A 25,292-nucleotide genomic window follows, 5' to 3' on the forward strand; every position below is an offset into this window, starting at 1 on the left:
ATTTAAGAATACTATTCAGTTGGAGACAACTCTTTTGGATCTTACCACAACTTACTTTTCTAATGTTTGAAAACTCTCAAAAGGCATTTTAAAGGAAAAAAGTGCTTTGTAAAAACACCTTCAACATCTTGAGTTTTTTAGTTACCACTTCTTGACCACTGGAAGCAGTTAATTGGTAGTGCCAGCCTGTAGCACTGTGTGCACATTTCTTATTTATCAAGTTGTATCCATGCCATTTTATCTCTGATGGATTTCAGAGACTATTTTTCCCCTTCCTAAAGTCTTACCCCAAAATTTCCTTTTAAGTGACAGTAAATGGTGTTCTTGGGAAAGCCCAGCTTTTATTTGCCTATAGATAAAACATTCACATTTCCTCTCAGATTCCTGAGAAGCAGTGATTTTAGTTGAATAAATGCTACCCATTTTGAATAATTCAACCTTTTGAATAATTAGAAAAGTGGCAGATATATATATAAACAGTGCCAGAATATTTTTCTGAAGAAATCATAATTCTTATCTAAGTCTTAAGAGAGGTTATTAGTCATTTGCCAGAGATGTAATAAGGGCCTTTTTTTACTTTACTCTTTTATAAAAGAAAAGTGTTTGCGTTATGATGTTGTAATTAAGGCTTTTCATATTTTTCTTTCCTTTGGGTAGTAACATCTGCTGGAATGTTAGAATTTTGCCACTGAATTCTTTCTCTCAAAGGCTGATACTTTGGAAGGAATTGGAACTGTTGGCACAGACTAGTACAATCTCTAGATTTAGAATTTCTTTATGGTCGGGGAGAGGGGGAGAATTACTGGGAATGCACCATTTTGGAATTTACGGTTTAATGGAAATCCTGATAAAAACAAACCATTGACTGAACAGATTTAAAAAGTAAGGGGTATATATACATGTGCTTGCACTTACAGAGGTATGTGTATATTTTTGGCTTTGGCTAGCCATGAAGAAGAATGGTTTTATTTTTGGCATATTCAATACATGCCAAACCAGCATGGGATACCCGAGGAATTCCATATCCTGTGCTCTTTTCTTCTTCATGTGTATGGGGTCATTGTGAGGTAGTACTGGTGTTGACACTCTTATGCCACAAGTACTGACTATCAACTTTGTGTTATGAAGAGATCCTTTTTGAAATGCAGGGACACCAGTTTTATAAAGTTTTCTAGAAAGTAATTGAAGAACGAGTAGGAAAAGTTTTGGGAAGCTTTTCTCCTACAGCTTCACTTTATGAGATATGACAGGAATAGAGCCTCTCTTTCCCTCAAAAACTGGGAAGGAAAGAAAACAAACTGGAGATTTACTTCCAGAGAACTAGCTTCTCTAGAGTGAGTTTTGTTAGAATTACACGGACTAATTGCCTGTTTTCCTCTTTAGTGGGGATTGGATATGCACATTTTGCAGAGATATTGGGAAACCAGAAGTTGAATACGATTGTGATAATTTGCAACATAGTAAGAAGGGGAAAACTGCACAAGGGTTAAGCCCCGTGGACCAAAGGGTAAGTGTCAGAATAGTTAGATTTATTATTAGGGATTCTGTAGTTGCCTGGCTATGTACCTCCAGACATCTAGCTTACATCTTAGCTTCCTCATAATTAACATGTCCCAACCAAAAGCTTGATTTCAAAAAAACATAAATAATAAACAAATAATATAAAAAACTGTACTCTTCCTCTACATTTCCTATCATTATAAGGTATCACCACTTATTTCTATTGCTCAAGCCAGAAATCTGTTAGAAATAAAAGAATCAGGAATGACCAAAATACGATTTTCTGACTTCTCCTCACCATCAACTTCTGAGATAGCCATTATAGTTGTTCATCTGCACTATCATAATTATCTCTTCACTCGGATTCCCTGAATTTACTCTTGCCTCTTTAAACTATAGTTTTCTATACTGCAGAACCTGATACAGGGGCTCGATCTCACAACCCTGATGAGACCATGACCTGAGCCAAAATCAAGAGTCTGATGCTTAACTGACTGAGCCACCCAGGTGCCCCTACATAGTGTTCTTTTTAAAAATATAAATGAGTCTGTCACTTCCTTGCTTAAAATCCTCCAGTAGCTTTCTGTCTTTATAAATGAAATCCAAAATCCTCTTTGCTTTCTTTCTTTCTCTCTCCCTCTCTCTATCCCTTTCTTTTTTCTTTTCTTTTCTTTTCTTTTCTTTTCTTTTCTTTTCTTTTCTTTTCTTTCTTCTCTTCTCTTTTCTTCTCTTTTCTTTTTTCTTTTCTTTTCTCTTTTTTTTTCTTTCTTTTCCCTTTCCTTTCCTTTCCTTTCCTTTCCTTTCCTTTCCTTTCCTTTCCTTTCCTTTCCTTTCCTTTCCCCTTTCCTTTCCTTTTTCCTTTCCTTTCCCCTTTCCTTTCCTTTTTCCTTTCCTTTCTCCTTTCTCCTTTCCTTTCCTTTCCTTTCCTTTCCTTTCCTTTCCTTTCCTTTCCTTTCCTTTCCTTTCCTTCTCTTTCTTTTCTTCTCTTCTCTTCTCTTCTCTTTCTTTCTTTCTTTCTTTTTCTTTCTTTCTTTCTTTCTTTCTTTCTTTCTTTCTTTCTTTCTCTCTCTCTCTCTCTCTCTCTCTCTCTCTCTCTCTGTCTCTCTCTCTCTCTCTTTCCTTTTATTCATGAGAGACACACAAAGAGAGAGACATAGGCAGAGGGAGAAGCAGGCTCCATGCAGGGAACCTGATGTGGGACTCCATCCCAGGACTCTAGGATCATGCCCTGGGCCGAAGGCAGGCACTAAATTCCTGAGCCACCCAGGCATCCCCTCTCCTCTTTTCACTCAGATTTCTGCTGAGCTGGTCTATAGTCTCATCTCCAAAAACAAAATCTCTGCTCTGTGATCATTACAGTTGTGTTTGGGTCTAATCTGATGTATATACTTGCAAAATCCCTGTCTACTATCTGTTTAGAGTGTACAGACATACTAAAATAAATTTAAGCAAATGAAAACTGTAAATGTAAAATGCATTTCAGCTTACTTCTGATTGTATAAAAGAGTTTTAGAATTATATTGAGAAGACCGTTTTGTCTAATTTTGGACCTGTGTGGAGTCATTTCAGGAAAAGAAAGAATATATGTCCTGCTTGCATCAGAGCGTTACAGTGAATAGCAGCAGCAATGATTTATAGATTACTAGGATTACTATAGATTACTAGGATTATCTAGTAATCTATAATTTTCATACAAAAATGCTATATGTGACTTTTATGACTCATTTCCATTTGTACAAATAGATAAATTACCTTAGTCATCATCTAAGAACAGAAGCACTCTGATAAAATTCATTTAAAGCAGAACAGAGGTCTCAAAACTAAATGGGAAACAAGACGATTTTCTTTGAGTGTGTGTATTTAGTTAGATAAGTCAATATATAGGAGGCATATGTTCAGTTTATTGTAGTAATGCTTTGTAGTGATAAAGTTCTCTTTCTCAAGAGTGTCTTATTAGGGGAAAAAACATCTCATGAGTTTTCCTTTCTTTTTTGGGGCCAGAAATGTGAACGTCTTCTGCTTTACCTCTATTGCCATGAATTAAGTATTGAATTCCAGGAGCCAGTTCCTGCTTCGGTGAGTTGTTTACTTTAGGACATTTCTGGTGAAGAAGGGTAGTATAAGACTTAAGAATGTTGGCTCTGCCTTAAGACTTCTTATCTCAGGGTTCTTGAATAATCTCAACCTCTCCAAGGTTCAAGTTTTCTTTTCTACTACTATTTGTTATCCCATTTTCGATATTCCAAGACACATAGGATGGATACCTTTATAGAATGCTTTAGCACAATATCTGATAATGTTGTAAGTACTTACTAATCTGAAATTTTATTAGGGCTCTATAGATGTGAGATTAACTTGTCAAAATCGCAGTTTTTTAAAGGTTTTATTGCTGTCATGAAGATTTAATTTCAATGTACCTTTTCACTTTTAAAATGGACATAAGGGATATAGGTGTAATGGAAAGAATCTTGAACCAAGAGTCAGAAGACTTAACTTCTTCTCCCAGTCCAGCCTAATAACTTTGGGGAAATTACATAATTTTCTACCTCTATTTTTTTAAACATACAGTGGGAGTATTGGACTAAATTATTTCTAAAATTCCAGTTCTGTGATTCTAGGCTCAGTACCTTGGGGAGAAAACAATCTCTCTATGTAAGTATTAATTTGAATAAAAATATAAAATTGAATCTTTCACACTGGCTATCTTACGAAGATAAGGCCACTTTTATAAAGAATAGTCAAGGTTAAGAAAAGACTGAAAATTTGCAAGCCCGTGCTCTTTGTTTATCTTAAAAGAGACTTTTGTAAGGAATAAAAGCTCTAAAGCCCCATACAAAAAAGGAATATCGGGTGCTCACTGCTTCATAAATGGAATGAGAATAGGCTATATACATTTGCTTACCATCAGTTGCTGAATTAAAATACTGTTGAATACCAGACCTGTTATAGAATATTAAATAGTGGACTTGTTTCCTGGGTAGGCTCAGAAATGAGTTTTAAAGCACAAAAAGGCCTACTGGACACAAGGTGTTTTATGCAAATAGTAATCATTTGATACTAGGAAGTTTGTCTTCAAATTCAGGGACTTTACAGTAGAAAATAACTTTCAAACATTTCTTTTCATGAACTGTTTATATAGCTCTCCAAGTTCATTTGTTTCTCAAGGATACAAATTTTTGGCCAAAAGTTGGGGCCAGAACTTTCCCTGGCATGATCACTATTAAAGGGTTAATACAATTTTTCTTGTGTTATTTACACTCTTTCTCCCTCTGTTGTTTTATGTCCAGAGTTCTTTATGATATAAAGTTAATAGCTTCTAAAAGATAGCATTCTACTAATAATACATTTAGTTCTTTTTATTTTTTCTTTCCTTTTAAAAAAAAAATCTCCCTGGCTGTCATAAAACTCTGATGAGCCAGTTGTGTCCTTAACAGTAGTCATTGGCTACTCTTGCTGATTGTGTTCTTTCCAAAGCTCTTTACCAAAGATGGAGCTTTGGGACTTTCATTAACCATTTAGACTGCCACATATTCTGAATATGATTTAGTTTTTATGATAGATGATTGGACATAAGATTTAAAATACATTTACAATACCCAAAATTTGCAAGCAGCCAATTCAATAATTAACATATGTTGTTTTCCAAAATCAATATGCTGTGCATTTTCAAATAAAACAGTTTGGCATTTTTGGAGAATCCTCATATATCCCTATTTATTTGTTTCTTCAGATACCAAACTACTATAAAATTATAAAGAAACCAATGGACTTATCCACCGTGAAAAAGAAGCTTCAGAAAAAACATTCCCAACACTACCAAATCCCAGATGACTTTGTGGCTGATGTCCGTTTGATCTTCAAGAACTGTGAAAGGTTTAATGAAGTATGTTAGCTTCCAAACTATAAAGTCTTGGATTATTAGTTTTCGGTTTTTGCTTGTTTTTTTTTTTTTTTTAATCTTATTTTTCTTTCCAAAAGATTTTTCTAATTTGACTCAAAAATTTTTTTTCTGCTGCAGTTCTGTCGAAAGTAAAATTTGATTGCATCGCAGCTCTAAAGAAGTATGTTTACTGTGTATAACTTGAAGTATATTGGATATGCCTTTTTGAATAAGTTGAGGGTTGAGATACACAAGTATAGAGAGTAGTCTGTAGTTAAGTATATTTTGTGGGAAATGATTATAAACAGCTTATATTTGATAGGGTACATTTAGAAAAAGGATTTGTACTGGTTCCTTTGATTTTGTTTTTAATGTAGATTAATAATATTAGTCTATTAAATGTAGAACCCTAAAATCATAAACTAATCACTGGTGGCTCATCTTGAATCATAGGCCAGAGTATATAATGTTAAGTTTTCTGATCTCAGCAATAAGACTTTCATTAATTTTGGTTATGTAATTTTTGAGGATAAGGATGGGCTATCCTTGAGGGAACATGTGATCCATAACTCCTTCAAGGAAATTTTGTTTTCTTTGAGAAAAGGCAAGTCTCCTGTGGTTAAGGAAGATTTTCATTTTTCTAGGAGAAGAAAATGAATTGGATAAGAATCTACAGAATATTTAGAAAGATCAAAAGCGTAAAAGATCTTCTTTATTGCTGATGAAATTTGGTGGCATATGACTATTACTAAAAGCATGTTGAATCATTTAAAGTATACTCATAGCTACCTCTGCAAGCATCTAGGTGATCTTTTTAAAATTTGGGGAAAAAATAATCGTTATAGGTTAAATGTATAGTGTAGCAGTATACCACAGAGAGTATAGTAAAACCTTACTTACTTGAAGTTAAATTGATACAGCCCTAAGTTTTTTGTCGTATTGTGTAATCCAATTAGATTATTTTCAAATAAATGTGCTTTTGTGAATTGTAGCTAACTAACATTTGCAAGGAAGACACATTTTATCTGCTTTAGTGATAGTTAAATAGTTTATGGTTAACAAATTGCCATACAGATAGAATTCTGATAAGTGGTTTGTTGATGGTTTGGTAGTTTTTAAAAAAGCAACATTTCTTAAATGATTTATTTTTTGGTCTTAATTAGATTGATGTATTCACTTGACCTCCATTTCAGATTGACTTTACTAATTAAGAATTTGAAACCATTCTTGAGGTTTCACAGTAGCTTTAGCAACAGAACGTTGTAAAGAAAGTAGTTCCATGTTCCATAGAATTTTAGAAAGCACTTGATCTGGTTATAGCAATTTGTTCCCCCTAATATGGCTGACTTTCGTCACCAATCCTATGCAGTTTCATAACTTTAGAAAGGATTATAATTTCCCTTTTTTTTTTTTGACTCTGGTATCCTTTTTAGATGATGAAAGTTGTTCAAGTTTATGCAGAAACACAAGAGATTAATTTGAAGGTAAGCTTTTCAGACCATGCAAACTTGGTGAAGGAATATGCATTACCAATAGGTGAATATTCCTATCTTTTGCTTGCAGGCTGATTCAGAAGTAGCTCAGGCAGGGAAAGCAGTTGCATTGTACTTTGAAGATAAACTCACAGAGATCTACTCAGACAGGACCTTCGCACCTTTGCCAGAGTTTGAGCAGGAAGAGGATGATGGTGAGGTAACTGAGGACTCTGACGAAGACTTTATACAGCCCCGCAGAAAACGCCTAAAGTCAGATGAGAGACCAGTACATATAAAGTAAAATGACATGAACTTAAATAATTGTTTTAAAAAGAGAAAGAGAGAGAAAAGAAAACTTTTTATTTAAGTGTTGCTGGAATATCCTGCCTGCAATGGGCACCTCCTTGACGAAGCTGATAGCTTTTACACAGTATTAGATTGAAGTAATGGACAGAAGTCACTTCTTGCGAAGAAAGGGGGAGAGAACTCTATTTGCAACTTTAAAAGTAAAAAACGAAAAGTAAAAGTGAAATGATTTGAAGATTTCTGTTACTAAAGAGGATGGTTCTTTAGAATGGCAGATGTTGGTGATCATGTGGTATTGATTGCTGCAGGATGCTGGTGTACAAGTAAATACTTGAAGGTCATGTCGTTTGATAAATTGTCTCTTGGACAAGAGTGCACAGCTATTAAAAACGACTTCCATGCCTCCCCTTCCACACACATACATACCAGTTTGTTTTCTAGGTAAAATCAAAGTTGCTCAGATTCCGCTTTGATGTCAATGCAGATGTGCATTGAATCATGCCATTATATTTTTTCTCACTTTGATGCTGTTGGACCTTAGTTTTTATATTGGTTTAAATAACTCAACAGTAGTTTTATTTTCTATTTATACCTGGAGTCTAGGAAACATCATTGATCATTTAATCAATTTTAATGGTCTGCTGAAATAAATATGGTAACTTTTCAGTGGCAGATCATATAGTAGTCATTTCCAGAGAAACACTTCCATGGAATCGCACTTCCCAGTCAGATCATTTAATCATAAAGTTACTCCCATCAAAGGCAGAATGTTTGTTTCAAAATTAATCTAGTTTTCTGTACATTTAAATTTGATTGAGAAGGTGACAACTGGCTCTTATCCAGTCTTCCTTCATATCAGTTTTCTGATAGACCACTATTGGCAAACAATAATCTGTCAACTACCAAATGTGTAAAATTTTCTGTATTTCACTTTGTCTTATTTGTAAATAGTGAACTAAAACTTCTGGCAGATCAGCAACATTTGCTGAGCCTGTTTTTTAAGCTAATGTGTATTCTTACTAATGTTCCTATCAAGAATGGATTTGTAATATATGCTGTCTATTTCTAATGTTCACATTCATATTTTGAGGTTCTATCTTATTTTAATAGAGAACAGACTTCTCAGAAAATCTTCAGAAGCAGCTTATTGTTAAATATCAAAACTATTAAAATAAACCCGGTGGGGTTAGATTACTCATCTGTCCACCAAGTGGGACATTTGCATGGACTGGGGGCTTAACGGACTTAGAAGAGGCCTGTAAGTAAATCCTGAAAATGAGCCAATCCCCACTTGAATGGTTACTGGAGTAAACCCACCTTTACTACCCTGAGTTCAGCCCCTGAGACAGGTAAACCACCTTGGCTTGGTTTCATTTTTCTTCTCTTCATTTGTGATGCTCAGATCCAAGATGTGTATTCTAGACTGTGTACAGGCTTCTCTTTTGTTGGATTAAAAACATTTAGTCCTACTTTTGTATGGACACCTTAAAATATAAAGTGACCAAAATAGAAGACTTGCCATTAGATATTTTTCAGACGTCAGCAGATTTGTGGCAAATCGTTTGCCTTTTTAAAACTTCAGCTTCTGCAGTTCGGACAGTAGACTACTCAGTAAAAATTATTTGACATAATTGTCTAAGGTAAATATTTTTTAGTGCATATTGAATCAAATAAAGTGCTCTAAAGAAATTATTATACAAATTCCTTTGGGTTTTTCTTTTCTTAACAAGTGTTGGGGGTAAACGTGAATATTATTCAGGCCTTCTGATGGTGTATGTAAGTGGTGTTGATTTTATTACAGCTGTTGACTAACTTCATTCTGTGGCTTCTTTTTAGCTTCTTGTTATAAGTTCAGCTTTAAAATTTACACCAAACTTATCATTTTACTCAAATTTCAGGTACGTAAGAAGAATTTTCTTAAACGAGGGAGAGAATCATTTTAAAATGCTTTATTTATGTGTATTTCCCTCTTTACCACCACATTTATGATTTCAGTTTATCAGGAGTCATATCTAAGGGCACGTTTTGGAAAGCACTGAGTAGCAGTATAACTTCCTTTTGTCAAGCCATTGATTTCTAATATTTTACACTTGCTCTTCAGATGAATCCTTTCATGATTCTTAGAAAAAGTCTTATACATAGGTTCTACCCATGGGGGAGAAATTAAATTTTAAGTAAATATTTATTTCTTGATATTTGGGGCCTTAAAAGATAGTGTTCCCTTTCTATGTGAGGTGGAATTCTTTTTTTTTTTTTTTTTTGAGATTGGTTTTTGAAAAGCCACTTTATTGTCAACGTGTAATACGCTCCATTTCTCTTAATAGAAGACAGTTCATACTACTGAGAATTTACTATTAAGTAAATAGCTATCAACCACCCTTAAATGAGGGTTTAGATTTCACTGAAGCTTTTTTTCTTGTACACTAATCACTGTGTTCTTAAGCTGATTTGTTCAGCCACTATCTAATGTAACCGTTAAAAAATATAAAAACTTAAATTGGTATTCAGATATCTTCATGTTTTTCTACTAGTTTATTTTTCAAAAAAAGCAAACATTGAATATCAATTCCTGAAGGCAATTTAATTACTCTTTGTTAAAAGGCAGTATTTTAGATTTGGAGATGTTAAATTTTTTTTTTCTTAAAGAAGTGTGCAAAGTTTTGTAGTACTTCAGTTCCCATCACCCATCAGAACACTAAGAACAAAGTGTTCCTCAGTCTATTCTGCTGGCCTTTATTTGCATTTGTTTTAGCACTTGGTTCAGCTGATTCACTGAGTAAAAGAATTGTTTTGCAAGGTGAAGCATGTAGTATTCCAAAGTATGGTAAGATTATAGGTCATGTTCTATATAGAAATATCAAATCATGACCACAGAGAGATGATAAGGCATTGGATCCCCTGTTGAAATTTGTCTTTTTGGAATCAACAAGGTACTTTCTGACTTCTATGTCTTATATAAGGGAATTTGAAATAATATTAGTTAATTCTCACTTTTTGTTGTAATGGTTTTTGAGATTTTTAGTTAATCCAAAGAAATAATGCTTTTAATTAGAAGCAAAGGTTTATAGTGTACAAATTGTAGGTTTATCAATTACCTCAGCAGGTATCCTGCCATGTAATTATTAGTGATTAGTATTAGTAAGCCAGTAGATTTAGGTCTTCTGACTGTGCCCTTGGATTTTGGCCTACCGTATGTTATTCAGCAATCTCTTAGTATCCAAAACGGGAGTAGATTCTGTGGCCCCCTCTTCCTTGGCCTTTTAAGTCCCTTACCCTTTTCCAATGAACAACACAGGAAATAGAAAAATCTCATTTCTTGTTGAAGTCAGCACTGCTTATTTGCATACTCAGCATTGGATCGGTGAGTAGTTTTATGAAATCCACCTACCCCAACTCCCCTAATTAAAACAATCATTCTTAATTCATACCATCTGTATTAATAATCTGCTGAAGATGATCCAAGGTTTTCAAGGTTTATCAGTTTGATCTTGAACTGAACCTGGATGCTTTGTTTTATTTTTCTCACAGTTCTCTCCTCCTTGATAAAGCAATAACACTGCTTTAAGTCTGTTGCCTAATAGGCACGTCATAGTCCTCTCTCGGATGGTGATTTTATAGGAAAGTTTGTATGCATATCACCCAGTCTATCTTTTAAAAAAATAAGAAATTTAAATGTATGCTGGAGCTTATGACAATATATTGTGGCATTTTATTTTAAAAATTGGGGAAAGTTGCATATTTTTTTAAAAGTAAGTATTTGAGTAAAAAAAATTGAAGGTACTTTTTTAAGAAAAAAAAATTTATATGCCACAGTTTACATAGACATTTCAGATTTCAACATGTACTCTTGGATATAATGGTTTCTTTTATTGGCCAAAATGCATGTAAAGCATATCTTTCATCTTAGTTCCTTGTGTTTGCCTTCGTGGTCTTTTATATATTTTTTATTGTATCTGAGAAAATTATCTTCAAAAATAGGTCAATTTGGATATATTTGTCATAATCATACTACAAAATGTACAAAATTAAGTTTAGCCCTTTTCTAGCAAGTAATCTTTAAAGTCAAAAATGCTGTTCTTTTAAATTCACCAAATTTGTATGTGGGAAGGCACTGAAATGATTTTGTAAGTGCCACTGCAATATTCCCTTTCAGGTGTGGCCTAAATTTCAGTCTTACGAAGGAAGTGCTTGTCTGCTCCTAGTCTGAAAAATGTAGGCATTTACTATGTTTTAAATCACAGTGAAACATGTATATAAGCCTATGAAAATGGTATGTGCAATCTGAAAGCCTGTTAATTTTCTATGTAGACATACACACGAAAGGGTTAAATTTACAGCCTTACTAGTTCCTTGCTTCCAGTATTTCAACTGGTCTCCTCCCCTCATTATTATTATTATTATTCCTACTATTACTACAACTATTATTTTTGCACATAATTAACTACCCTTCAATATGATTCTTAAAGAAAAAGTGCTGTTTCTGTGGTATTGTATTCTCTAAATAATCATATTTAATTTTTTAAAACAAGGTTGCAGTTTCTAATTGTTCCGTTCCTGTGTTTTTTGCTGGTGTGTATTAAAAGCAAGATTTTCTTTTTCATGGTTATTTAATACATTAGCTGCCTGTAAATATTTCTTGTTATAATGCTCTGGAATGTGTTGTAGAAGTTGTATTAGATTAGTTTAAAGCCTTGTTTGAAAGCCACATTGTTTTGGTTATTTCTATTAAATTAGAAAATTGAAAAAGTTTGCAAATGAATTCCTTTTTTTCTTCCTCTTTAAGTTGAGATTTAATCATTTAAGTTTATTTGAAAAATGTATACTGTGTGCCGGGCACTGGAGATACAGAAGTGAACAAGATAAAACAGAGTCCCTGCCTTCACAAGTGGTTAGACTCTATTTGAGAACAATGTGTGTTGTGATAGGGATCAACACAATATGGTAGAAACATATAGGAAAGGGACTAACACCAAACTTCATTGATGAAGAAAGTGATCTCTTTCATTCCTAAAAATATGATGATAGGAGACCAGGCAAAGAGAGAGTGATGAGAGAATAAAATATAGAAAAGTCTGAAAATGAAAGGGAACATAAATATATTCCAGGACCTGAGAAGTTCAGTTTGGAGTAGAGTATAACTTGGAGTAGTAAAATACTAAGCTGGAGAACTGAAACAGGGTCCTTTTTAAAGCAGTGCCTTGTAAGTCATGTTAAAGGGTTTGGGGCTTTCACTGATGGCAACAAGGAGCCCGTGAAGAATTATGAACAGAATAGGTCTTGGAGAGTTGACATAATCAGACTTGCCCTTTTGAAAGTTCGTTTTAAACTGTGAAGAATGGGTTATGGAGAATATTGAAAGTGGAGAGGGAATTGTAGGCTGTAAATAATCCAGGTGATCCCTAAGCTAGCTATCTGGCAGTGGAGATGGACACTAGAGAGATCTAGAACAGAAAGTAAGCATATTTTAAATGCACCTATTAAAAAGAGTGGGAGAAAAGATTATAAGTGGAGGGGAATGGGTTCGTTTTGGGGATATGTTGAGTTTAAGGTACCTGTGGAAAATTAAGGTGCAGGTGTCCATGGTTCTGGTGCTTATGAGAAATAACTAGGCTGCAGACAGAACCTCCAAGATCCATCAGGAATCCCGTCTATCTTATTATCATTGAAATTGGCACATGATAGGCATTCAGCAAACACCTATCAAAAGATGAGCTATTAGCATAATGTTAACTAAAACAATGTGAAAATAACAATATTGCCTAGGAAATTTATAGAATGAGAGGAGTAGGATACTTATGGTAACAGAGGAAACATTTAAGGAGTATATTTTAAAAAGACTCTAGGGACACCTGGGTGGCTCAGCGGTTGAGCATCTGCCTTTGGCTCAGGGCATGATCCCATGGTCCCTGGATCGAGTCCCACATCGGGCTCCCTGCATGGAGCCTGCTTCTCCCTCTGCCTGTGTCTCTGCCTGCCTCTCTCTCTCTGTCTCTCATGAATAAATAAATAAAATCTTTTAAAAAAAAAAAAAAAAGACTCTACAAGAAGACTGTAGGTTAGTCATGAGGAAAGGCAGAGGAGCCATAATGGAAGATGAGAGAGGTTTTATAAGGGGTTTCAAAAGGAGTATCATTGATACCAAGTGTTAGAGCAAGAGATGAAGTGAAGGTAAAGTGGCCACTAAGTTGAGCAATATAGAAGCCATAGATGACCTTGGAAGAACTATTCCATTTTGAGCAGCATTAAGAATACAGTGGGTTAGATTGAGTATAGATTGTTTTTCAAGAAATTTAGCCTTGGCTTTTCTTTAGGTTATGCAGAACTGTGACCCTGAATAACCGAGTGAAATACCAGAATGGAACTTCCAAATTGGTACCTTTCTGGATGTATTTTGTGTGGTGGAAAAATCCTGAGTTTTGGCGATTTGTACCCTTTAGTTTGAACTGGTAAACTTTGGTTAACCAGATACCTATATGAACTCTGAGCTTCACTTTAATTTTTAGTGAAATGTGTGAAAATAAACTATTTCTTCAGTTTCCTGATGGTTGTTGCTGAAGTGTCTTACAATAATAATTAGAACCTCGGAGGCCAGTCCAGCCACACCATTATTTATTGGTAGATTGAGACCAGTACAAAACAAAAGCTCCACCTTTATCACCTGTAACATTTTTACCAAAAATATTTGAGAATCTAATCATATGAAATAATTAATTTTATTTATTTACTCATGAGAGATGCAGAGAGAGAGAGGCAAAGACACAGGCAGAGGCAGAAGCAGGGTCCATGCAGGGAGCTCGATGGGGGATTCAATCTCGGGACTCCGGGACCACGCTCTGGCCGAAAAGTGCAATGTAGGACATTTGCAAAGATGCCTGATGTGAATTTTTAAAGTAACTGTTGGGTAAAACAGGCAGGGAGACCATTATAGATCAAAAAACAACATGTAATGGCACATGGGTGGCACAGTTAAGCATTGGACTCATGGTTTTGGCTCAGGTCTTGACCTCAGGATTGTGAGATTGAGCCCCGCATCAGCTTTGCGCTCAGCTCAGAGTCTACTTGGCTTTTTCCCTCCCATCTCCTGTCCTCCATCCCCATGCTTACTCTCCAAAATAAATTAAAAAAAAAAAAACAAACGAGTAATGCATTAAATTAGATTTGATCTTGAATTAAGTAAACCTGGAAATTAAAGCCATCTTAGAGACATCTGGAGATTTGTATAGAATTCTTAATGATATGGAATGTTTAGTTTTCTTAGGTGACAATAGTTTCTTGCTTACACAGAATATCCTTTTTCTTATGAAATACATACTGAAATATCTAGGAATAAAATATCTAGGAATATTTGATTAGGCAAAATGGGTGTGTGTGTAAAATATATATGTGATATAGTGTGGATGTGGCAAAATAACTGGTGAATCTTAGTGAAAAGTAGGGTGTTTATTTTATTGCTATTTCAAGTTTTTGAAGACTTGAAAGTTGTCAAAATAAGGTTTAAACGAGGGTAGAACAAAAGTATGAATCCAAAGAAGTATTGAAAAAGACAGTTACTGCCAAGGCTCTGCTAATCCTTTTGTGTCCTAAAGACTTTGGAATAGGCTAAGCTTTAGGGAGACTAGGGCCACAACATAGGTGTGAAGTCAGAGTCAGATAATCTTCCAAAACCTGATACCTCAAAATATGACACATTCAGTGAAAGAATGAGCCAGAATACCATACCTCAAGAGAGAAGAGAAAACTGGCCGAGAGAAGAATAAAAAAAGTTCTCCCCTGAGAATTGGTGTCTACAAGCTAACGCTTAAAACAGGTTTGGAACCCGACTTACACTTATCTGTGTCATCAGAAAAACTAAGGCTTAAAGTATATCAGGTTAGAAATGATTCCAGGCATTTAAACAAGTTTTAGTACTCAAAATTTTAAGGAAGGTACTTCAGGGATGCCTGGGTGGCCCAGCGGTTGAGCATCTGCCTTTGGCTCAGCAGGTGATCCCAGTTTGGGGATCGAGGAAAATTAAAGCTTGAAGCCTCCAGAAGTGACCCTATAAGCAAACAGCAGATGTAGAAAACATATCTGCAGGATCCTCACAGGGAGCCTGCTTCTCCCTGTCTCTGCCTCTGTGTCTTTCATGAATAAATAAAATCTTTTAAAAAAGTACTCCAAACCCAATCTCAAAGAATTTTTAAAGATAGTGTTACAATATTCTTGGACTCATTCAGAGTCACAAAAATGAGGAACAAGTCATTATTTAAAAATTAGGAGGAAGAGCAGAATCTGGCCTGTAATGATTGCAGACATTGGAATTATTATTTTTTCAGACATTGGAATTACTGATGAGTATGTTCAGAGACTGAAAAGGCTTATTACCTCTAAACTTGTGATGGCATTGTAATATATTGGTTATATTAGTGGTATAAAAAGTGTATCCTTCAATACATGATCGTTTAGATTCAATGAAATACAAAATGCATAAGGAAAAAAGAATGTCCAAAAATTGAGAAAGAATAAGAGGCTTAAAAATGGTGTAGGTGGATAGGGATAATGGGTACATTGGAAGAAAAATCAGATTTGAGAAGAAAACATCTAGAGAAGAAAAACATACAGATCAAAGAAGACCAAGATAAATTAATACAGTATGCAGTACATACACAGAATATATAAAGGAGAAGTTAAAGGTCACCAAGAGCAAATGGTGAAGGCCAGTGAACGTCTTATAGAGTACCAGAAGAATGATACAGAGAATAGTTAGGGATGGTATTTTGGCTGAGAACTTTTCACATTTACTTAAAGTCATATCAGATTTGTGGAGTTTAGAAAATCAACATCTAGACCTACTGAGCTAAGTTCTGGAAGATCAACAAAATATAGGACCTACACAACTGAGAAATTAGAGTTGACACTCTTATGAAGCAAACTACCAAAAACAAGTCTTTAAAAGAGCAAAAGAAGGCTTATGAAGTTCATGGTAATTAGTGCTACAGCTACTTGAGAACAATGAAAACCAGAAGACAATGGGATAATATTTTTAGATAGAGGAAGCTATCAATCTAGAATTTTATACCTAATAAAACTAAGAAAAAAGGGGGCAAGGTCATTTTGTATAAAAAGTGAGAGCTTACTATCAACATATCTTCATTAAACGCATTCTTGGTTTACTCCTGGAAAAACAAGTTTTAAGACACAAGAAGTAATCATGACCAAAGAAAATGGTTAATGAGGGTAACCTAAACTCAAGTTTTGAGTTAAAAAATGAACCAGATGACTTCTAGCATGACAGTGCGACTACTTCCCTGCTTCCAGGGAAAGTGGTGAAAATTAAAACGTGAAGCCTCCAGAAGTGACCCTATAAGCAAACAGCAGATGTAGAAACATCTGTGCAAACAACAGGTGAAGAAACATCTTTTTAAGAAAACTTACGAAAATGCTGTAGGGATGGTGAGTCTGTGACATTTGTTTTTTGTTTTGTTTTGTTTTGTTTTGTTTTGAGTCTGTGACATTTGAATGAAGGTTTCTCCCTAGCTCCTTACTCCAGCTCAGCAACATGGAGACTCTAGACTGCTACAGCCAAAAACAGAAGGCTTTGTCTTTCTCAGCTTCCAATTGAAAAGCTATCTTCCTGGGAAAAGCAAGACCTGTCTTTCTCATCCTATCTCCAAGTGCCTGTTGCTGAGGTGTAGTTTTAAGTGAGTGTGATTCAGAAGTCTATAGGTCAGGGTGGGTCATATTCTTTTCAGCCCCCACTCAGAGAGTGGAGGCTCTACCTTGGGTAGGGCATGCTTAGAATTATGGGGACAATGACCACCTTTGCCTTGGCACATGAGGTGGTGATTCTATACCAGGAAAGACAAGCGAGAAGGCCCCAGGCTACTTACCTGCTCCCTCCACTAGCACTAAGCTTCTCAAGTAGGGGTGTCATTCAGAAGTTTCACATTATTCCAGCTAAGCCTTGGCTTTGAGATTTTTAACTTGAAAAAGAGGCACTTTATGAAACTGATAGCTTCTAATCTTTTCCAAAAGAATGGACTTCAGTTGTAATAGCGGCAAAATTCAAGTGTGAGGGCACAGCACTGGAGGTTATGACAAAAGGCAACTGAAGAGATATTCAAAATACAGTCTAAACTGTAGGTTAGTTGGTTTGCAGGAGAGAACTGGGAAATAAGCCCGAAAGAGCCATCTTGGAATTATAAGATTATCATACACAGATCTCAGTAACTATGCCTTTAAAGGACCCAGGATATGATTGGATTAGTTTATAGTTTATTTATGCCCCACAGCTTATTGAAAACAGTAAAGCAGCTGGCAATTACTGGAGTTTAACAACTGGCCTGGTCAAAGAACATGGGAGCCCTTTCAAACCCACTGCCATCCCAGGGAAATTTACCCAAAGCTATGCTTTCTCAAGGAAAAACATCAGAGGCTTATGCTGGATCAGGGGAGGGAATACAGTTAACTAAAATAATTCAGCCGGTTGCTAAACAACAGTCACTTGGGGTGGAAGTAGAGAAGGACCAGTTGGTATGTTATCTAAAGTTTCCAGTCCCCAAAAAATAATCATGCAGAGAAACACAAAAGTATAAGTCACATGCTAGAAGTAAAGCAGGCAATAGAAACTGCCAGTGAGAGTAACCAGTGCTGGATTTATAAGGGAAAACTTGAAAGAAGTCCTTCTGAACATGTTCCCAGAACTAAAGGAAACTATGGTTAAAAAGTAAATGAAGGTATGATGTCAATGTCACATCAAATGGAGAATATCAATAAAGAGATTGATATTAAAAAGATCCAAATAAGAATTCTGGAGTTGAAATGTATAACTGAAATAAAAAAATTCACTAGAGAGACTGAACAGTAGACTTGAGCTGGCAGAAGAAAGAATAAACAAACTTGGAGATAGAGCAACAGAGAGAAAATGGAGAAAAATTCATGCAGCTTCATAGAAATTTGGGATGCTATTAAGCACATTCTGACACATACCTAACGGAAGTACCAGAAGGAGAGGAGAAAAAGAAGTAAAAATATTCAAAGATGTAATAGCTTAAAAATTCCCCAGAGTATTACAGAAACAATAACATAAGACCACATAAATGCTTATTTCCTTCCTCTTGATACAAAAAGTGGGACTGTATAAAACATGATGTATGTGGTATATCATTGGGGTCATACAGAAATGTAATATATATATATTTGCTAATAGCATAAAGGGAGTGGGTTGGAGGGAATTTGTATTAGCCTAAGAAAATTACTGTAACTATTTGTTGAGTTTGTAACATCAAAGGAAGTTTATATATAACAACATCACAAAAAGGAGGAAACAGAAGAGTAATGTTCCTATATGGAATTAGCTTAGTATAAATCAAAAGCTCATTCTGATAAGGTGTATATGGTAAAGCCTAGAGGAACTTAAAAATGATAAAACAGTGGAAATTCACTAAAGAAAATACTTTGGAAATTATTCACTTGAAGTAAAAGAAAGCATTGAAGGAGGAATAGAACAAAAGAGACATGAAAAATAGAATGCAAAAAAGTAAAATAAGACATCAACAATATAATAACATTAAATATGATGTGTTAAACAATTAAAATTACAGAGATTGTCAGACTTGGTAAAAAAGACCTGATTCAACTCTCTACTGTCTGCAGGAAACACATTTTAGATTACAAGATACAAATAGATTGAAAGTAACAGGAGGAAATAAGTCATATGCTGCAAACAGCAATCACAACAAAGCTAGAGTGGTTGTATTTTAAGAGAAAATAGGTCTTAACACAAAAAATCAAAGAAGGCACATTTTATAATGACAAAAGTGTCAATTGACATCAGGAGACGTTCTAAACATATGTACACCTAATAACAAAGCACCAATATACCTGAAAACAAAAACAGAGATGAAGGGGAAAATAAATACACAACCACAAAAGTGGTTGGAAACTTCAATATTCTACATTTCAATAATGAATAAAAAAGTATAACAACAAAAGAAGATGAACAACACTACAAACTGATCTAATAGACATTTGTAGAGCACTCAAAAGACAACAGATATATATATATATATACTCTTCAAGTGTGTATGGAACGTTCTCCAGGGTAGGTCATATGGTAAGCCAAAAAACAAACCAATAAACTTAAGAGAATAGAAATAGTGCAAAGTATGTTCTTTAGCAGCAGTGGAATAAAATTAGGAATCAATAACCGGAAAAAAAGTTGAGAAAAATCAGAAATATGTGGGATTATTGAACACGACACTTCAAATAACCAATAGGTCAATAAAGAAATCGAGAAATCAGAAAACCCAATGAGATTAATGAAAATGGCACAATATTACAGAAGTTATTAAATTCAGCTTAAAGAGTGCGTAGAGGGAATCTTAAGAGTTGTAAATTCCTATATTAAGAAAGATTTCAAATCAATAATGTGACCTTAGAAAGTTCACATTTATTTTTTTGAAATAAAAAAATTATAAGAATGCAATAAAGAATTGTATGACAACAAATGAGATAACCTAGGTGAGATGGATAAATTCCTAGAAAGATAAACTAAAACTCACTAAAGAAAAAATACACTTTCAATAGACCTGTAACAAGTGAAGAATCTGAAGTAGTAATTTAAAACAAAACTACACATACAAAAAAGCACTGGCACAGCTGGCTTCATGACTTAATTCTAGTAAACATTTAAAGAAGAATTAAGGCCAGTTATTCACAAACTCTTCCTAAAAAGAGAAAAATGAAAACTTCTCAACTCCTTTTATATGGCTTTTATTACCCTGGTACCAAAACCAGACAAGACATCACAAGAAAAGACTACAGGCCAGTATGTCTCATGAATATGAATGCATAGATCCTCAACAAGATACTTACAAAATGAATAAAACAACATAGAATTCTACACCATGACTGAGCAGGATTTATCCTAGGGATGCACAGTTAGTTCAACACCTGGAAATCAATGTAATACATTGTATCAATACAATAAAAAAAATTACATGACCATCTCAGATTCAAGGAAAGCATTTGACTGGTTCCAATGCCCAACACTCAAACTAGGAATAGAAGGGAACTTCCTCAACATGATTAAGGGACTCAATGAAAAATCCTTAGCTAACATCAGATTTAAAAGATCAAATGCTTTTTCTCAGTCATTAGGAAAAAGGCAAGGATATCTGCTCTTACTACTGTTCAACATTGTACTGGAGGTTCTAACTACAGCCTTTGGGCAAGAAAAAGAAATGAAAGGCCTCCAAATTGGAAAGAAAGAAGTAAAATGATCTCTACAGGTGACATGAGCTTATATAGAGAAAATCCTAAGACACTAAAAATCTATTAGAACTAATAATCATGTTCAGCAAGGTTGTAAGATCAAAGATAGTATACAAAAATATATTGCATTTCTACATACTTGTAATGAACAATCAAAATGAAATTGAAGTAATTCCATTTATAATAGCATCAAAAAACTTAGGGATTAAATTTAACAAGTGCAAAATTTGTACTCTGAAAACTACAAAACATTGAAAGAAATTAAAGAACATCTAACTACTTGGAAAAATCTCATGTTCATAGATCAGAAAACTCAAGATTGCAGTATTCAATATGGATTCATTGTAAACTCTATCAAAATCCCAATTGATGTGTTGAAATTGACAAGCTGATTTTAAAATTCATTCAGAATTGCAGGGGACCCAGAACAGCTAAAACAATCCTAAAAAAGAATGAGGCCTCACACTTCCCCCATTTCAAACCTATCTACAAAGCAATGATAAGACACACTAGTACTGGGACTCCCTGGGTGGCTCAGCGGTTTAGCACCTGCCTTTGGCCAGGGTGTGATCCTGGAGTCCCGGAATTGAGTCCCATGTCAAGCTCCCTGTGTGGAGCCTGTTTCTCCCTCTGCCCACTCCCCCGTCTGTCTTTCATGAATTAATTAATTAATTTTAAAAAAGACACACTAGTACTGGCACAAGGACAGAAATAGATCAGTCAAATAGAATTGAGAGTCCAGAAATAAACCCATACTTTGGTCAACTGATTTGCTAACAAGAGTACCAAGATGATCCAATGGGAAAGGAACAGTCTTTTTAACAAATGTTAATAGTTAAAAAAAAAAATATATATATATATATATTAATAGTTCACCTGGATAGCCATGGGCATGTAAATGTAAGAGCTAAACTATAAAACTTTTGGAAGACAACATAGGGGAAAAAAATCTTCATTATCTTGTGTTTCGCAGAGCATTCTTACATGTGATGCCAAAAGCATAAGGAACAACAAAAAGATAAATTTGACATCAAAACTAAAAAATTTGTTCATCAAAGGGCACCATCAAGAAAGTAAAAAGACAACCCACAGAATGGGAGAAAATAACATACAAATCCTATATCTGATAAGGGACTTGTACCCAGAATGTATAGATTTTTTAATTAATTCATTCATAAGCCCATTGCAGAGCCTGATGTAGGGCTCAATCTCTCACCTTCAGATCATGACCTGAGCTTAAATCATGATTCAGATGCTCAATTGACAGAGTCACCCAGGCACCCCTGTATAAAAATCTTTTAAGGGGCTCCTGAGTGACTCAGTTGGTTAAATGTCTGTTGTCAGCTCAGGTCATGATCCCAGGGTCCTGGCATTGAGCTCCACGTCCGACTCTCTGCTCGCTGGGGAGTCTGCTTCTCCCTCTGTCTGCTGCTCTGCCTACTTGTCCTCTCTTTCTCTCTCTCTTTGGCAAATCTTTTAAAAAATCTTTTAAAATTCAATAATAAAAAGACAACCCAATTAAGAAATGGGCAAGGATCTGAATAGACATTTCTCCAAAGAAGATATACAAATGGCCAGTAAACAAACACACTGGAAACATAATCAACATTGTCAGAAATAGGCAAAGCACATCGCAATAATACACTATTTCACACCTACTATGATGACTGAAAGTGAAAAGTCAGATAATAACAAATGTGAGAGCATGAGGAGAAATCAGAATCCTCATATGCTGCTAGTGGGAATGTAATATGGTCCGACTGCTTTGAAAAATAGCCTAGCACTATTCAAACAAGAGTAGGGTTACCATATGATCCAACAATTCTACTTCTAGATGAACTTTGAAAACAGTATAGTAAGTGAAAAGACCAGTCACAAAAAAATCACATTTCAACAAGATTCCATTTATATAAAATGTCCAGAACAGAGAAATCTGTAGAGACAAAATAGATCAGTGGTTCCTTGGAGGTAGAGACTGATAACTACAGAGTACAGTTTCTTTTGGAGGTGATGAAAATGTTCTAAAACTGATAGTAGTGATGATTGTACATATTGTGAATATACTAAAAACCCTGAATTATATACTATAAATGGATGAATTATGTGGTATTTGAAATATCTTAATAAATGTATTGAAAAAACCTCAAACTACTGATTTATTTTTTTATTTGTTTAAGATTTATTTATTTACTATTCATGATAGACACAGAGGCACAGAAGGAGGGAGATGCAGGCTCCATGTCAGGAGCCCAACGTGGGACTTGATCCTGGAACTCCAGGATCGAGCCCTGGGCCAAAGGTAAGTGCCAAACCGCTGAGCCACCCAGCGATTCCCTAAACTACTGATTAAAAATAGCATATACATAGGAAAGGGGTGCTCAGAACATTTTCTTGGGCTTTGAGTTTTTTGACAGTGGAGTCAAAAGATGTTTGTTTGTTGGATCTTGAGTTAAACATGCACACTGAAACTTCAAAGGCAACCTTTTAAAAAGAATAAAAGCAATATGTAATATACATACAAGGAAAAGAGAGGGGGAAATCTAAAAGTAGGCAGGAAAGGAAGGAAGGAGAAATAATGAATAGAAAGCATGAAACAATATGCTGGAAATAAATCCAAATATTAATAATAATCAGTATGTGTAAACAAACCAAAACGCCTAGTAGAAAAAAAAAACTGTTGCATTCCATGTAAAAATCCACACATATGCTGTTTACAAAAGAGATCCCTAAGATAAGGCTCTCAGAAAGGCTGAAAAAATACACCCGGTGAAAACTAACAGTAACCACATAATGACAAGTAAATATTAAATACAAATACTAACAGTAACCACATAATGACAAGTAAATAAATACAAATACAAACTTGCACACACTTAATAAATTCAAAAGATAAAGGAAAGATTGGCAGAATTACAAGAAGAAATGGTCAGACAGGCAAAAGACTATGAAGTTCAGTGAGGGTTTATAGAACACACCATCCAGGGCTACCTAATATATGGTAATAGAAATTAGATTAGTGGTTGCTTCTGGCGGTGAAGGTAGATTTAACTGAAAAAGGTTGCAAGAACATGAAAATGTTTTATATCTTGATTGGGATGGTGGTTACAAAAATGTGTAAATTTGTCAAAATTCATCTATTTTAAATAAATACATTTGTAGGTAAATTACATCCCAAGTTTATTTTAAAAGAATACTTTCTTAGGGTTTTGGAATTTTTTGCTTCCTAACTGTTCCACTAAAGACGTCATTTTTCCCAAGCTACTACCAATTCCTAGCTCATCATGTGGTCCTGAAATACTATTCCCACTAAAATTAATCCGATTTTCAGTGAAATGACTGATTGCAGTTTTGGTGTGGGAAACGTATAAGACAAGCCTGGGGCGTCTTGTCATGTAAGTGAATAAAGGAAGCTAACCACTACTATTTTCATGTCATAAGGACTTAGAAGCCACTATGAAGAGGTTTTCCCTTTCCAAAAGTGGTACAGTTTTAATGTCAGAAAGAATTATAATTGCACTTGGTTGGAGCCCATAGTATATACTTATATTTATGAGTTCATAATGATATAAAAATTAAGATGATGAACATCTACCCTTAGAAGATGATGGGAAGCAATTCATTACCTTTAAAAATGGTAAATAAGTGGAAAGAATCAAATACATTAAAAAAAAAGAAATACGTTATTTTGTCTTTGCCTACATGAACTGTATCACTGGATAACCAAGTACTAGATGAGGGAAGCATTCCTTTATAAAGTTATTCTAGTTAATGAATGAAAATGAGATTATAGAATCAAAGTATCATTTTGCAACACTCAGTTAATTACTGGAGTGAGCCATCCATGGGGGGAAAGGGGAGGAAGCATGCTTCCTGATGAAAGAACACAACCCAACGTATAGGCCAAAGGAATAGAACCTGAATCTGATGAAGCCTCTGGATCCGACTGCCAATTTGTAGAGATTACAGGGCTAAAATGAACATGTTGAACTGCACCATGATTATGCAGTCAGCAAAATCCAGATTGAAACTCTATAGGTGAAATGCCCTGTGTGCATCAGCAGATATATGAGGGAAAGACGGATGGAAATTGCAACCTATGCATTAAAAGGGACTTAAAAGACATGCCAGTTAATAAAAATGGGGGGGGGGGAGACTAAATTATATTGCTTCAGGATGCACTCTTGGGTTATAAAAACTTGAACTTGAAGAAATGATTCTCATAACTTGGGATGGTGGTTGCTTTCAGAGGGAGGAAGTGGGCTGTGATAGGAACAAGGCCTGGGTGTTCTGGGGTGGCTACCAGGGTTCTATTTATGGTTTGATTGGCTAGTTACAAAGGTGTTAACTTCATCAAAATTCATTAACCTATGCATTTGTGTGATTTTCTATATCTGTGTTTTATTTTATAATTAAAAAGTTAAAAGGAATTTTAAAAATAGATATTATGGACAACTTTATTAATTTCATCTAAATTTTCTAATGGCATAAATTTCTTGAAAAAAACTAATGAAAATTCTTTTTAAAAATACTTATCCATTTTATTTTTTTTAAAAGAATTTGTTTTCTTTTTTGTTTTAGATTATTTATTTATTCATGAGAGACACAGAGAGAGGCAGAGACAGAGGCAGAGGGAGAAGCAGGCTCCCTGCAGGGAGCCCGATATGGGACTTGATCCCAGGACCCCAGGATCACACCCTGAGCCAAAGGCAGATGCTCAACCACTGAGCCACCCAGGTGCCCCTATTTTATAAATGCAAGAACTGAGGCTCAGAGGGGTTGAGTAATTTACTCAAGGCCCCAGAGCTAGGAAGTGGCAGACTTCAGATTTACTCAGTTTACTTGGCTTTAGACCTACGCCCTTTAGCCACTATGCCATC

At 35.0% G+C, this 25,292-nt stretch overlaps 1 protein-coding gene across 2 annotated transcripts in view; it reads left to right on the forward strand.

Annotated features, from left to right (window-relative positions):
• TRIM33 (tripartite motif containing 33) overlaps positions 1-11,907 on the forward strand; it is a 121,087-nt gene extending 109,180 nt beyond the window's left edge. The window contains exons 16-20 of one of the 2 annotated variants that reach the window (XM_041755410.1): positions 1,384-1,507; positions 3,502-3,576; positions 5,231-5,383; positions 6,814-6,864; positions 6,944-11,907. In XM_041755410.1, coding sequence (XP_041611344.1) covers positions 1,384-1,507; positions 3,502-3,576; positions 5,231-5,383; positions 6,814-6,864; positions 6,944-7,156 — 616 coding nt within the window. In that variant the 3' untranslated portion in view covers positions 7,157-11,907. The remainder of the gene's footprint in view (positions 1-1,383; positions 1,508-3,501; positions 3,577-5,230; positions 5,384-6,813; positions 6,865-6,943) is intronic. The other variant, XM_041755411.1, reaches the window with a different exon arrangement.
• The last annotated feature ends 13,385 nt before the right edge of the window (positions 11,908-25,292 follow it).

The sequence above is a fragment of the Vulpes lagopus genome, chromosome 5 (genome assembly GCF_018345385.1).
Source record: "Vulpes lagopus strain Blue_001 chromosome 5, ASM1834538v1, whole genome shotgun sequence".
Lineage (NCBI taxonomy): Eukaryota > Metazoa > Chordata > Mammalia > Carnivora > Canidae > Vulpes > Vulpes lagopus.